The following is a 12,985-nucleotide window of genomic DNA, read 5'->3' on the forward strand; positions in this document are numbered from 1 at the left end:
TTTGCAAAGTAGGAAGAAACATATTTTCTTGGATTTTCTCTCCTAAACTCTCTCTGCTTTACCAGCGGAGATTTTTAGACTATTGACTCTAATTTGGTCCTAATAATTTAACAATAGAAAGAAGAATTAAAAAAAAATCTAAATGACTTGGGACAGTAATTCCTAGAAAAGAAATACTTATATCCAATACCCCTAATTAATGATGTGAGACCCCCTTTTCCTGGAGACTCATCCCTGCCATTTGTTCCCATCACTCATTTTAATTCAGTACATATTCTTTTAAAATGATAAGCCATAATAGGTGGTTTTAGAACTAGAATGCATTATGTGAAGAAAGAGAGTTATATCAAGTATCAAAATATTAGTTTGCTGGATAATAAAATAATTGTGTAAGAAGATTTTTCATGTTTATTTACAACTTTTGACCCAAGGACCTATCCATAAGTCATGAATGTTTGTGTTTTTCTTTTTATTATACCAATTTATGTGCAAAGAATTACCTTCTACTTAGTATAAATAGTCTCATTCTAGAAATTCCATGGAATTCAAGCCAATCCTTACTTGCATTCCTTCATATGGAGTATAAAAAATGAACAAATATCCTTATGTAGCAAATGTGATATCACATGTAGATTATGTGCTGGCCCTCTCACCAGAATCCCTGGATACCATTCCAAAGTCCTAATTTGCTTGGTTTGGCATTTCCACAGTTTGTCTTTATCTTAGCTTTTACTTTAAAAATGTACTTAAATTAGTTAATTTGCTGGTTGTTTCCATATTGCTTCATTCAAAATTCAAAATGGAGTTCCAAAATAAAATTAAATTAAATTATAGCTTAAGTGCAAACTACATTTCTGAGTATCCGCCAGGCAGACATACCCAATCCAGTGTATTTCTTCCAGTTCAATGGATTTCCCTCCATGCCGCCCCCTCAAAAGTGTCAGTAGTTTTCTTGAACCACACAGAATTATCTATTAGTTTCTCTCCTAAAGGTTACCAACTGCCTATCAAGTACTGTCATTTGTGAAGAAGAAAAAAAAATGTTAGAGAATGTAAGGGATGAGAGGATGATATATTCTGTAGTGTGAAATATGGAAGCAAGAGTTGATGTTGCATTTGACTGCTATCTTGGCTTCCCCATTAAATTTGAAAGATTGTATATTTAAGATAGTGGGCATTTCACCAAATTAAAATATTTCTTCTTTAAATTTTGTTAAGGAGTGTCAAACATCTTAGCAAGTCAAAATTATAGGCAAAAATAGGAGAAAGACTAATATAAAGGAACAGATCAAAGCAAAATAAAATGAAGGGAAAAAAAGCCTCCTAAATATAATTGACATAACTTTGATGGGGATTTTAAAATTATGAAAGCTGGGTTGGCCATTCTGCTTGCTATGATAGCAACTGAAGGAAGAAGGAAATTGAATTTTCATCTCTGTTACTGTGAAATGTTATAGAAAAGGTTATCTTTCATTCTAATGGAAACTTTATTATGATTTTCAGAGATGCTGAGTATGTGCACATACATTCCTGAAGACAGGAACAGATAGCACAGGTGCTTCAATCATCTGTATTTAGGAAAAAGAATAAAGGAGGAAGAAACGAAGGAAGAAAAGGAGAAAAGAGTTGAGAACTAGTTTGACAGTAGTCAGTATTGCCTTATATATTCTGGCCTTTCTCTAGCTGTTCCATTCTCCTGACCAAACCATGCAGAGAAATAAAGAAACAGTGTGGTTGGTTCCTCCTATCTTTCTCTTTCAGTCCTTCCTCCCAATATTCAAGTTAGATAAGCACATAACTATCATTGCATCTCTACATCTTCCACTGGGAAGTGTCAGAACTACTGGCCTTGGAGTTAGAAGGAAGACCACCAGAGAAAGAGAGGAGGTGGGGAAATTGGAGCAGGCCTGTCTCACTATCTTAAAACCACAGCTGAGCTTACACCACAGTATTCCGGTGTCTGTAGGGTGGAGGAGGCAGCACAGTGCCTGGCTTTAGTGAGAACTCAGAGAGGTATTCAGGATTCTCTGCCACAATAGGCCGGATCCGTCCATTCTGCTTATAAAAATATTTTGTGCTGTACTCCTGCAGGTAGTCTGGGTGTTGAAGGGTGCTCCGAGGTGGCAGACTGTGGTTCCAGTAGTCAGGGTTGTCAAAAGCTTTCTTGGCCTTCTCTGGCACAGAGAGTACATTGTTCTTTAGGTACTCAGCATTCCCCAAGGTGTTGGCAAAGGCATTGAGGTATAGTGGCTCATTCACATACTCATCCTCCGCCTTGGGTGGACCATTGGAAGCATTGTGATATTCAGGATTATCCAAAGCTTGAAGGTCTCCATTTTTTCTCCGAGAAACAAAAGGGTTTTCCTCCACTGGATTCAGGTATTCTGAAGAAATATAAAAATATCAGGTGACAACTAGTTTGTGAAAAGTGTTAATCAAATTGAAGTTATATACAATAGTTAGCTTCTTTGTGTAGAACAATAAAGCCACAGATGTGTATCCATCAATTCTCATAAAAACTATTTGTAGATTACTACTGCCATATGAAAAAGATTAAGTAGACCAAAAATGTTAATAATAAACAAGGTTCCAATGAAGCCAATATCAAAATTTCCAACCTCTGGATTGTTCTTTCCTTGTAATTGCATCTGGTTGTCCTACTTATTTAAAGGCATTGTTTAAATGCTTTTGTTTTCTTTTTTTTAAAATTGCTTATTTAATTTTATTTATTCATTTATTCATTTTAATTTGATGAGAGAGAGAGAAAGAGAGAAAGAGAAAGTGAGAAAGCAAGCTACCAGGTCCAGGACTTGAACCATGATCGGCCATGTAGGAATGTACAGCACCTTATCCACCATGCCACCTGCTGGCCCCAAATGCTTTTGTTTTCTAAAAGTAGCCTGAAAGTTGACAAATCAGAATTTTTTTGACATTTTATTTATTTATTCATTAATTTTGACAGTTGAGTCAAGGATATTGCCATATACATCATTTTCAATAGAGAATTTTATATTCTTGAATCAGTGAAAGTGTGAGAACTCAGAATTTCATAAAGTATAATGGAAAACCCAAGGACCTACAGCATAACTCCATGCCATGATGAATGAATACAATAAAAGAAGAATATTTTTTAGTCCACCGGGTGTGCTGGGAATGCAATGATTTGGTTTGGATTTGAATGGAGATCCAGCCCCAAAAGCTTTTACATATGGAAAAGGGAGAATCTATGTAAAAAAAATTTAAAAAAAATTAAGAAAACACATCTGGGAACAGCCTAGTGGCCTAGTGATTAAACTCCAGATTCCTATTCAAGTAGGACCTGAGCTTCTGATTTCTAAGCAGCATCTAGACAATGTGGATGCCGCTGATTCAGGGACCACACTGGAAGTAGCAGTAGCCACAGCCTTTTCATTCTATATTTTGCTGGTTTGATGAAAGTAAGTGTTGAACAGATGTCATTTTCAATATTCAGATTGTACCTTGTTTAGGTTTGTCCCGCATAGGAGTCATGTAACCCTCTTCATCCAGCTCTCCTCGTGGGCTCCGTTCTGGGGCAAACACGGTGGGGTCAGCGCTGTACCTCTGGGTGCTGCTATCCTCTTGGACATGAGGTGCCACTGGTTTACGTAGGGTACCGTTGCAGCAGGAGTCATCAAACATCTCAGCTGTAGCACCCTGAGCAACTGGAGCTTCTGGGATTGTGCTGGTTGTGGCTCTATAGGGCATGGACACTCCTTGTTCTGCAGCAAAGCCCCCATCTCGGTATACGAACTGGTTCTGTTAATAGTTGAAACACATTTGAAGAAAAGTTTTTGTCAGTAATAGTTATTTAAAAGTGAATGCTAACAATGAAAAGAATATCAAAGCTTATTTTTCACAGAAAAAGGTCATAGTACATATTGATTTATTTTTCCTAGTGGCTAATGAATTTGAGTTACACACTAGAAATACCTAGGATTCTAATTTTTCTTAAAAGATAAATCATGGAAAAGTAACTTAGAAATATATATTTTATTTTACTAACCAATTAAACATGATCTAATAAAACAGGGTTTGATGCTTTTTTTCCCCAAGTTTCTTTTTCTTGATATAAAATTCAAAGTGAATTTTCCAGACAAATGGTAGTGTCTTAATTGTAGACATGTACCCTGAAGTAGAGTGATACATTTGAAATGGTAATATTTCTTTTTTGCTTTGAATTCTGTGGTTATTACGACATTGAGTCTCCAGTACAAAACTAGGGAATCACTGAGATATTCACTCTTTAGCAAATTATTATAACCATAGAAGTAAAGATAACCTCATCACCTAGTAGCATAATTAAAAGCCTTAGTATGTCTTTCAGATTAAAATTGAAAGCTACTGTTGACAAATGATATCTCTACGTGGATTATCTATTGAGATAAAACATATCTACCAAGACAGCTACTCAATCTACAGCAAATTCTAAACTCACTGTTGGCAAAGGCAAAAATGAGGAAATTATGGGGAGACAAGAGAGAGGAAACATGGTAAGCAAAGACCAAAAGTCCTAAAAGATGAAGGTTGATTGTGAAATACTTACTCCTGACATGGGGGTGTAGGCAGGAGGAGGGCTGTGTCCAATTTCGCTCTAATAGGAAAGAAAAATGGAATGATGGATATAATAAGAGGCCACATGAATGAAAGAAATATTAAAAAAAAAAAGAAAGGCCATATGAGTTGTATGAACCAAAGGGGAACACATGCACAACAGTGAAGTCTCCTAATTTACTAAAATTGTATGCATTCTGACATTTGGATGTTTTGAGGAAAGTAAATATTTTAGCTCAATACCTGTAAAGGAAAGTTACATAAAAAATGTAAAATTTTTCAATGGATCAAAAAGAATAAGTTGATAATAAGCATTCTTAAGATTAATCCTGGAAGAAAGAGGGAAGCAGTAAGTAATCAACCAGTTGTAAATGAGAAAAGTTTCATTTTTCCAAAGTTAAATGATAAAAAGGGCCAAATAGCATACTACTAACTTGTCTCTTTTAAGAGGAAATACATCTAGGAATAAATTTCAATTTGCTAGAAATAATTTTTGCTGTGAAGTTACATTTCTGAGAATACTTCAAAAAGTTCATGAGAAATGAAATTGAAGTATTTTGATGCAAAATTTCTTTGAAATCCATACCGGCTTTTTTCATAATATGCACTGTCCATGAATTTTTTGATGACTCTTCATATGTATGTGCATATGTATATGATTTTTTCATTAAATATTAGTGTAAACAAAAATAGTTGATTTTTTTCAAATTTGCATTTTTTTTGAGAGGTTTTACTATAGGGTGTGTGTGCTCACCAGAAAGACAGAGACAGACAGAAAGACAGAAAGCGAGAAATCACCCCTCAGGGGGATGGCCTCGCCACAATCCCTTCTCCTCCATTCTCCTCTCAGGATCTTGGGCACACGTGTGCATGTGCTCGGCATGAGTTTAAGTCACCAGGTCCAGGACTTGAACCATGGTCGATACATGGGAGTCCAGCAACATAACTATTATGCCAACTGCTGTTCCTCAAGTTTGCATTCTCTACATTCCAGCTTTGAGTGAACAGTGATGACTAAAATAAACCTCCAAGACACATTGTTTGCATGAAACACATTTTAAAATTATTCCCGGTCATTGGTCATATAATTTAGAGATTCATAAAACAATTTAATGAGAATACAAGGTGACTTCAAAAAGTTTAGGAAAAGTGCATTAAAATACATTTTTTTCTGGTGCAAAAAATTTTGCAATCCATGCATAGTTTTCTCATAATATGCACTTTCCTCATTTGTTGACAGTCCCCTCATATAGTCCCATGAAGATGACCTGTTTAATGTAAATAAATATTTGGTCATTGGGAAAATCATAAAGCATTTTTGCATTAAAAAAAAAAACAGAAAAATATGTCATGACTTTCCCAATGACCTAAAAACTAACAGCTAACACAATTTTTGCTAACTAATTAGATTAATCATGGGCAAGTTCTGTTCTCCTATAGTAACTTTACATTTTAATTTCTTCTTAATTTCTAGTGGTTAGAGAATACAGAGAAATTTCTTTCCTTGACACATAACAACACATTGGAGATTATGACATGAAAATTCAATATGCAATGCCTAGGAGGTGGTATCATATGACAGAATATTTCATGAACTATTAGAAGCCCTGGGTTCCAGTCTGAATTACAAACCAGTCAATCACAAAATATCTCAGCACCTTATTTTCATCCTTGGCCTTTTGGCCTCTTGTTTCTTCGTGCAGATACTGCAAATAATGTATAGAAATGAATTTGTAAACTCTGTGCTATTGTATAAATGTAGATAACATATAAACTTTTAATATTCATATCTACTAACTTGAATTTTTAAGACAAGAGATCAAGATGCCAAAGCTACTCATCAAAGAAGGATTTTTAAATGTTTACTGTTCTCTAGTCATCTTAAATATAGGAATATTTTGCTACTTTTTTGAAAGACGTGAAATCAAACACCTGTGACCATAAAATCTGAAACATGAATTTTCTAGATAGTCTAGTGATTTCTAAAATATAATGATGATACAAGAAATATGACAACCGTCTGGTAGAACTCTATCATATTACAAATCCTTGACTTACCCTCATCTTTAAGCCCTCTTTATTTAGCAAAAATTTAATAAATATTTATCATATCTCTATAATGAAAACATGCATACTGTGATAGATGATACCATGATGCACCAGGAAAGGCTTACAGTGTACTATTAAATATTATCTGAAATTATTATAAGAGAAGGTAAGAGTGGAATCAGGCCGCAGTGAAAATATTTCAATTCTATGACTGTATATTAGAAAGCAAAGTATTCCAAAATGCTAGTAATTATCAGTCTTCCTTTTACCTCTTACCTTGCAAGAGTTTCTGTACAGGGTCATGTCTGGCTAGAATAGCAGCTGAAAAACTAACATTGATTGCATATTTTGCATTTTATGAAACTCAGGAGATAAATGAACAAAGGGATAACTGACAGTTCTTCTTCATTAGGAAATAGTTTATTATCTATGTTCATTAACCGGACTAGAATGCCTTCAGTTGCAAAGGCACTGTATTAAAAATAACTGGACTTCTGGCAGTTGGTTTGTTCCAAGACAAGAAGCGAGGCCATGCCCTCTTAGATTGCATCCTCTGTTCCTGTTTGACAAGTCTTTCACTCAGCAACCTGCCAACTCTTTATCTAGACATACTGCCAAATAGCATCCCAATAATAGGAGTGTCTTCATGCATTTCTCTCTTTTTCATTATAATAGAAAAAATGCTAAGCAAAACTCCTCCGTTAGTATTCATTGTTTTTAGGGCTACTGGCTGCTTCTTATGTTTCTGCTTCCATTTTTTTTTTTTTTCAGTTTGCTTTTTTTCCTGTTTTCCATGATAAAAAGCACTTCATTCATTTCCCCCTGGAAGGGCAATGCAGCTCCAAGGGAACATCTGTGAGGCCAATTAGCTGGGCTGGAAATGTGATATAATTGTTGTTTAAATATATTTAAATTACATGTTAATCACTATGTCATAATTTATAGGCTCTGAAAATAACTTTTTGTACTTCAGAGCCAAGCCAGATTTTACTTGTTTTTGCTGTTTTTAGTTTTCAACATGATCATCTCTCTCTTTCCTTCTATTCCCCCAAGCTCGAAAGGCTGAACTTTTAATATTGGAAAGAATGACAGCTGCAAGTAAATTGGTTGAGTAAAAATTAAGAACTTCACAGCAATCAGATGAGCTGGAGTGACCTTAAAGTTCTAATCAGAACAAAGCAGTGCTCTCAGCTAAAAGGTTTTTTGTTTTTTCATTGTGCCACTTTCTGCTGTCCGTCAAAGCCCAGCTTTGCTGATCTTTAGGAAGCAGCACTGGGTGCATCTGTTCAATTAGCTGGTGAGGGGATTTACTGTCAGCAGGACAGAGATAGAAAGAGGAGGGTTATGAACTGGCAGGTGATATGGAATTTGTTCCTGGTGGGGGGATTTGTTAGGGTGATGGATAGAGTAGAGTTTAATTTTATGGTCATATCACTGAAACATGGTGTGATTAACTTGGTCTGAAATGCCAGTTGTTATAGAGAAGGCAAGTGTCAGCAAATATATTACATACACTGTTAATTTTTTTTAAAAAATACATCATGCCTTAAAATTTACTTTTTAGTTGAATGGTAAATATTTCAACTTTTGTCTCATCACAAAAACAGTACTTCTTATATATGTGTAGTAAAATACTCTTTCCAAGACATTTTTAATTGTTAACCAGATGGACAGAGTCCTGTGATACATTTTATTAAATCATCATATAGATCTATCTTTTAGGGAAAAAAAAGTACATACCTAAGTGTCTTTTATCTAAATTAAACATATGCTTAATGAGAAAGAGAGCCTTATTTTTTGTCTTCAGATAATTATTATTCTTAATGTGACTATAGGATTATAGTTCCTAGGGTCAAGATGTACTATAAATCACTGTAACTATAATAGAATGTGTCTCTGTAAAAATCTGCTAATCTATCAGCACTTATTTATTATCCTGGCACATGGACATCATAACTATAAGAGTTTTCAACCTTTCATTCACCCTGGAATGTCTGCTTAACGCTCTAATGGGCATTTCCACAGTCTCACTAGTCAGAGAACAGCATAGAGAGTGCTTTTGTATTTCCTATGATTCCTTATATATATATGGCTGTGACTATACATATTTTTTCCAATTGATTTCAATAAACTGAAGGATTGTTTTAATCTTGTATTTTATTTATTTTTATGAGGAAAGAAAGGGAGAAAGAAAAAAAAACAGAAAGAGAGATGGATTTAAAAAAAATTCCTTAATTTTCTACACGGCATGTTCACTCACCACAGAGAGAGAGAAAGAGAGAGAAAAAGTGAGAAAACAAGTTGCCAGGTTCAGGACTGGAATGGAGTCAGCCATGTGGGAGTCCAGCACCTTAACTACCACACCACCTGCTGGCCCCGAGAGATGGATATTTTTGACAGTCTCACCATACTTCAATCCTCTTGTCTCAGCTTCCCAGTTATTTAGGGCCATCGGCATATGCCATGAAAACTAAGCCTGTTTAGGTAGGGCTAGGAACTGAACTCAGTCATCTCATATGACCTCAGCCACCCAAAATCAGTGCCCTCCTGTTTGTTCTATTGTAGCTGGGTTAATATACCAATTTCAAAGACATTTAGAGTTAGAACTTTTAGTTTTTATAGGGAAATCTGAAGAAAACAAAATGTGTCCATATATGACAGAAAACAATCAATAAAGACTGGGAGAAGCCTACTGAGTTTTAGTAGCTGATATCTTTCTCTCTATATCTATCTATCTATCTATCTATCTATCTATCTATCTATCCATCTATAATATTGATATAGATTATATAAAGATTTATACATTTATATTTAATTTATATTTTACTATACATAAATATGTATTTTTTAATATAGTTGGGTACTCTCATTAATTTAAGTTTATCTGTTGGTTCCATGAGAAAGAGAGACAGACAAGCCCAACAGGATCTTCCTGCCACAACTCATTCCCAGCCCCAGTCAGCCAGGATCACATGCACATGCACATACCAAGGGTATACAGGGAGACCCTGGGATGCGAGCTCAGGACTCTCCCATGTGGTTTCAGCATTGCACAATGTTATGCTACCGTTACAACACCACAGCTGTTCTGAACTCCCATTTTAAAGAAGAGAAAAATAAAGATCAGGAAAGTTAAAATATCTGCTCATCTTCACCTAGCTCTTAGTTGGCTATCTAACTCCGAAGCTCATCATGTTTTTAACTTTTCATTATGCCACATGTGGGGTTTGCCGTCAGCATTTCTAGTCCTCCTCATCTTTGGCCATTCCCTTGCTTTTAATTGTGCTTCAGTTCTTTTGTCAAATACATTCTCATTATTTCTCTTTCTGATTTTAGTAAAAAAACTAATCTGAATCTTTAGATATAAAATACTGATCATGCTTACCCAATCTTATTTATATTTAAATATGTGCAAGAAGTAAAACTGGGAAAGAAGGAAACTCTGAGCAGCAGGTTAAAAGCTAGTAGAAAACACAAACACATATGCACAGTATTTTTCCTGAGTCCTTTTTTCTTGATCTAAAATCATATTGTGTGTGTATATGTGTACGTATATGTGCGTGATATATATTTCCATTTCATATTTACTTTTCTTGCCAAGAGCAAAGCCAACCCTGTAGCAGGAGGAGATAGTTTTTAAAAACTAGAGAGCAAAAAGATTTTCTAGGATAGCACTCTTGCTTATGGATTTATTGTTCCTAGTACAAGCCTTAGTCAATAAATTCCTCTTTCTGTGTGATTGGGGGTAAATAAGCTATTGTATCCCCAGGCAGCAATTCTTATAACTTTTTCCAAATATCAGTAGAACTAGAGGATATTTCCCCTTAAAATATTCATGGCTAGATGAGTCAATAAAATGAAACTGAAAAATCTCTCCACACCTTCCTGCTTTAAATCACTGCTCTGGGAATATTACACGATGGAATCAAAAAATGTTATTAGCTCATTAAAAAAAGAAAGAGAAGAAAGAAACATAATTTTACATTAATTCCAACATTTCTTTGCTTCATTCAAGGTAAGCAATAATACTTTTGTCATGCTTCTTGTGTTTAGTAATCACATAGAATTTATCCCTTCACTCTGGTGTAAGTCTACATTTTTGTTTGTTTGGTTGGTTAGTTTTGGCAAATTTTTTTTCTTTCTTTTGTTTCTTTCTTTGCATTCTTTTCACAAGCATGTTGTAGTAACTGAAACTATTCCTAATTATCACTTAGATATTTGTGAATGCACATAACCAGAAATCTACATAGAAAAATGTCCAGGAAGTTTCTCAAAGACCTCCCAATAATTCTTTTCAGTTAGAGAATTTATGCCATTTTTTAAAAGAATATTTTATTATTTTAAGAAATATTTATTTAATTTTACTTATTATTATTATTATTATTATATTATTATTATTTAATTTGACTGGAGAAAGACACAGAGGGAGAAGGAGAAAGTAAGAAAGCAAGCCAGCAGGTCCAGGACATATCCTATGGTTGGCTGTGTGCAAGTTCAGTGCCTCAACCACCAAACCACTTGTTGGTCCCAAGAATATTTAATTTAAGAACATTTAATTCTGCTGCAATATCATTAAGAGAGGAAATAAAGTCATCAAACATTTACTATGTCCAAATTCTTGAGTAGCCTGATTTCTGAAATGAATCCAAATTAGTCTTTGCTTGAGTGTTTTTATGCCAACAGCATGGAGTATATTTGATAAAAACTTCTTAGGAACAGAACAATGCATTGAACAACTTTTGGACAAAAATTCTATAGAGCTGGGAAAAATCGTCACATGAAGTTCTTTTATGTTTAAGATTGTATTCCAGAATATTTTTATATATTAAACCATGTCTCTTGAACTTTCAATTTACTGAGTCATCTGAAAAGTCATGATGCATTTTACCATAGAAAAATATGACGTTTCTGACGACCCAATATGCAGCTCTAAAAAGAAGAATGGGGCTATGGGATAGGTAATAGGAGAAATCATATCCAACTATTAAATTATGTGTGTATAAAATTAATATTCTATCTCAAGCTCATAGTAGTGCTGTTAAATATTGTAAAATGTGGTTAGCATTAAAGCAAAATATCTTATAAAGACTTCCCTCGCCGGGACTAGCAGTTAGCATAACGGAACTCCCATGTAGTAGACTGCAGTTCGACTCCCATACCCAGTGGCTTAACCTCACTCCAGGAGCGTGTGTGTGTGCCCAAGATCCCAAGGAGAGTGGAGGAGGAGGGATTACAGTATGGCCATCCCCCCTGGGGAGTGATTTCTCGCTTTCTGTCTCTCTGTCTCTCTCTGTCTTTCTGGCGAGGGCATGCGGCCTGTAGCAAAAACCTCTAAAAAAAAAAAAAAAGATTTCCCTTGTCAACTGTTTCAAAATATATTAATCATATTTTATTATTCTTCTAAATGCAGTATCTATAAATTATCACTTTGCCTGTATCCAAAATATGACTATGCTTGGGAGGCAGAACCACATTTGGGTGGTAATTAGTGAACATATAATTTTGAAATGAAGTTTTAAAATTAAAACTTTACTTTACAGATGGAGACATTGATATTATGAAAGTTTAATTTCTCAAGGTCACACAACTAATTAGTGACAATACCAAAAACAGTATCTCTGAGTTCCCATCTAATGTACATTTCATTATACCTACTCCCTCAAATCACATGTAATCAATAATAATAATTTTAGAAATGCATTTCAAAATGTTTCTCAGGTAAAAAGAACATATTTCTATTCCTATATATAACTGAAGTCATTTTACTTTTCTTTCTTTTCTTTTTATTTTTTTATTTGCCAGAGGTTGCATGTGCTTGCTGAAAAGAGACAGAGAGAGAGAGAGAGAGAAATAGAAATCACCTCTTATGGACCATGAACACATAGCAAACTCTTCTCCATTTCTTCTTCCTTTCAGAATTTTGGACACATAGTTATTAAAAATCAGTATATATTCACATTTTTATTGTCAGTTCACATATTTTTACCTCAATAGTATTTATCTCCATGCTTATCTATATAATTATATAATGTCCAGGAGTTACAGAAATAGTTGAAAAAAAAAAAAAAGAAACCTATAAGACAGGTTTGAACCAAGAATGAGAAAAAAAATCTCTCCAAATTTGGGTGCTATTACCTCAGAATTTGAATGCAATGCCTTGGCCTAGATTAAAATATATTTAAATCACAACTTTAGGTTCTCTGCATGTATACATGTATGTGTATTTATACACACACTAAGAAAATTAATGGCTTCAAACAAGATAACAGAAGCTTATTTAACTCAGTCTAACACATTACATTTTACAGGTTGTCAAATCGTCAAATCATTTGTGCGCTTGCTTTTGCTTTTTTTTTTTTTTTTT

The 12,985-nt window shown here is 34.4% G+C and overlaps 1 protein-coding gene across 1 annotated transcript in view; it reads right to left on the minus strand.

Annotated features, from left to right (window-relative positions):
* Nucleotides 1-1,662: 1,662 nt before the first annotated feature.
* ERBB4 (erb-b2 receptor tyrosine kinase 4) overlaps nt 1,663-12,985 on the minus strand; it is a 1,304,701-nt gene continuing 1,293,378 nt past the window's right edge. Inside the window, exons 26-28 of the mRNA XM_006140094.3 lie at nt 4,565-4,612; nt 3,480-3,777; nt 1,663-2,384 (exon numbers count right to left, since the gene is read on the minus strand). Coding sequence (XP_006140156.1) covers nt 1,939-2,384; nt 3,480-3,777; nt 4,565-4,612 — 792 coding nt within the window. The 3' untranslated portion in view covers nt 1,663-1,938. The remainder of the gene's footprint in view (nt 2,385-3,479; nt 3,778-4,564; nt 4,613-12,985) is intronic.

The sequence above is a fragment of the Tupaia chinensis genome, unplaced genomic scaffold, assembly GCF_000334495.1.
Source record: "Tupaia chinensis unplaced genomic scaffold, TupChi_1.0 Scaffold000018_1, whole genome shotgun sequence".
Taxonomy (NCBI): domain Eukaryota; kingdom Metazoa; phylum Chordata; class Mammalia; order Scandentia; family Tupaiidae; genus Tupaia; species Tupaia belangeri.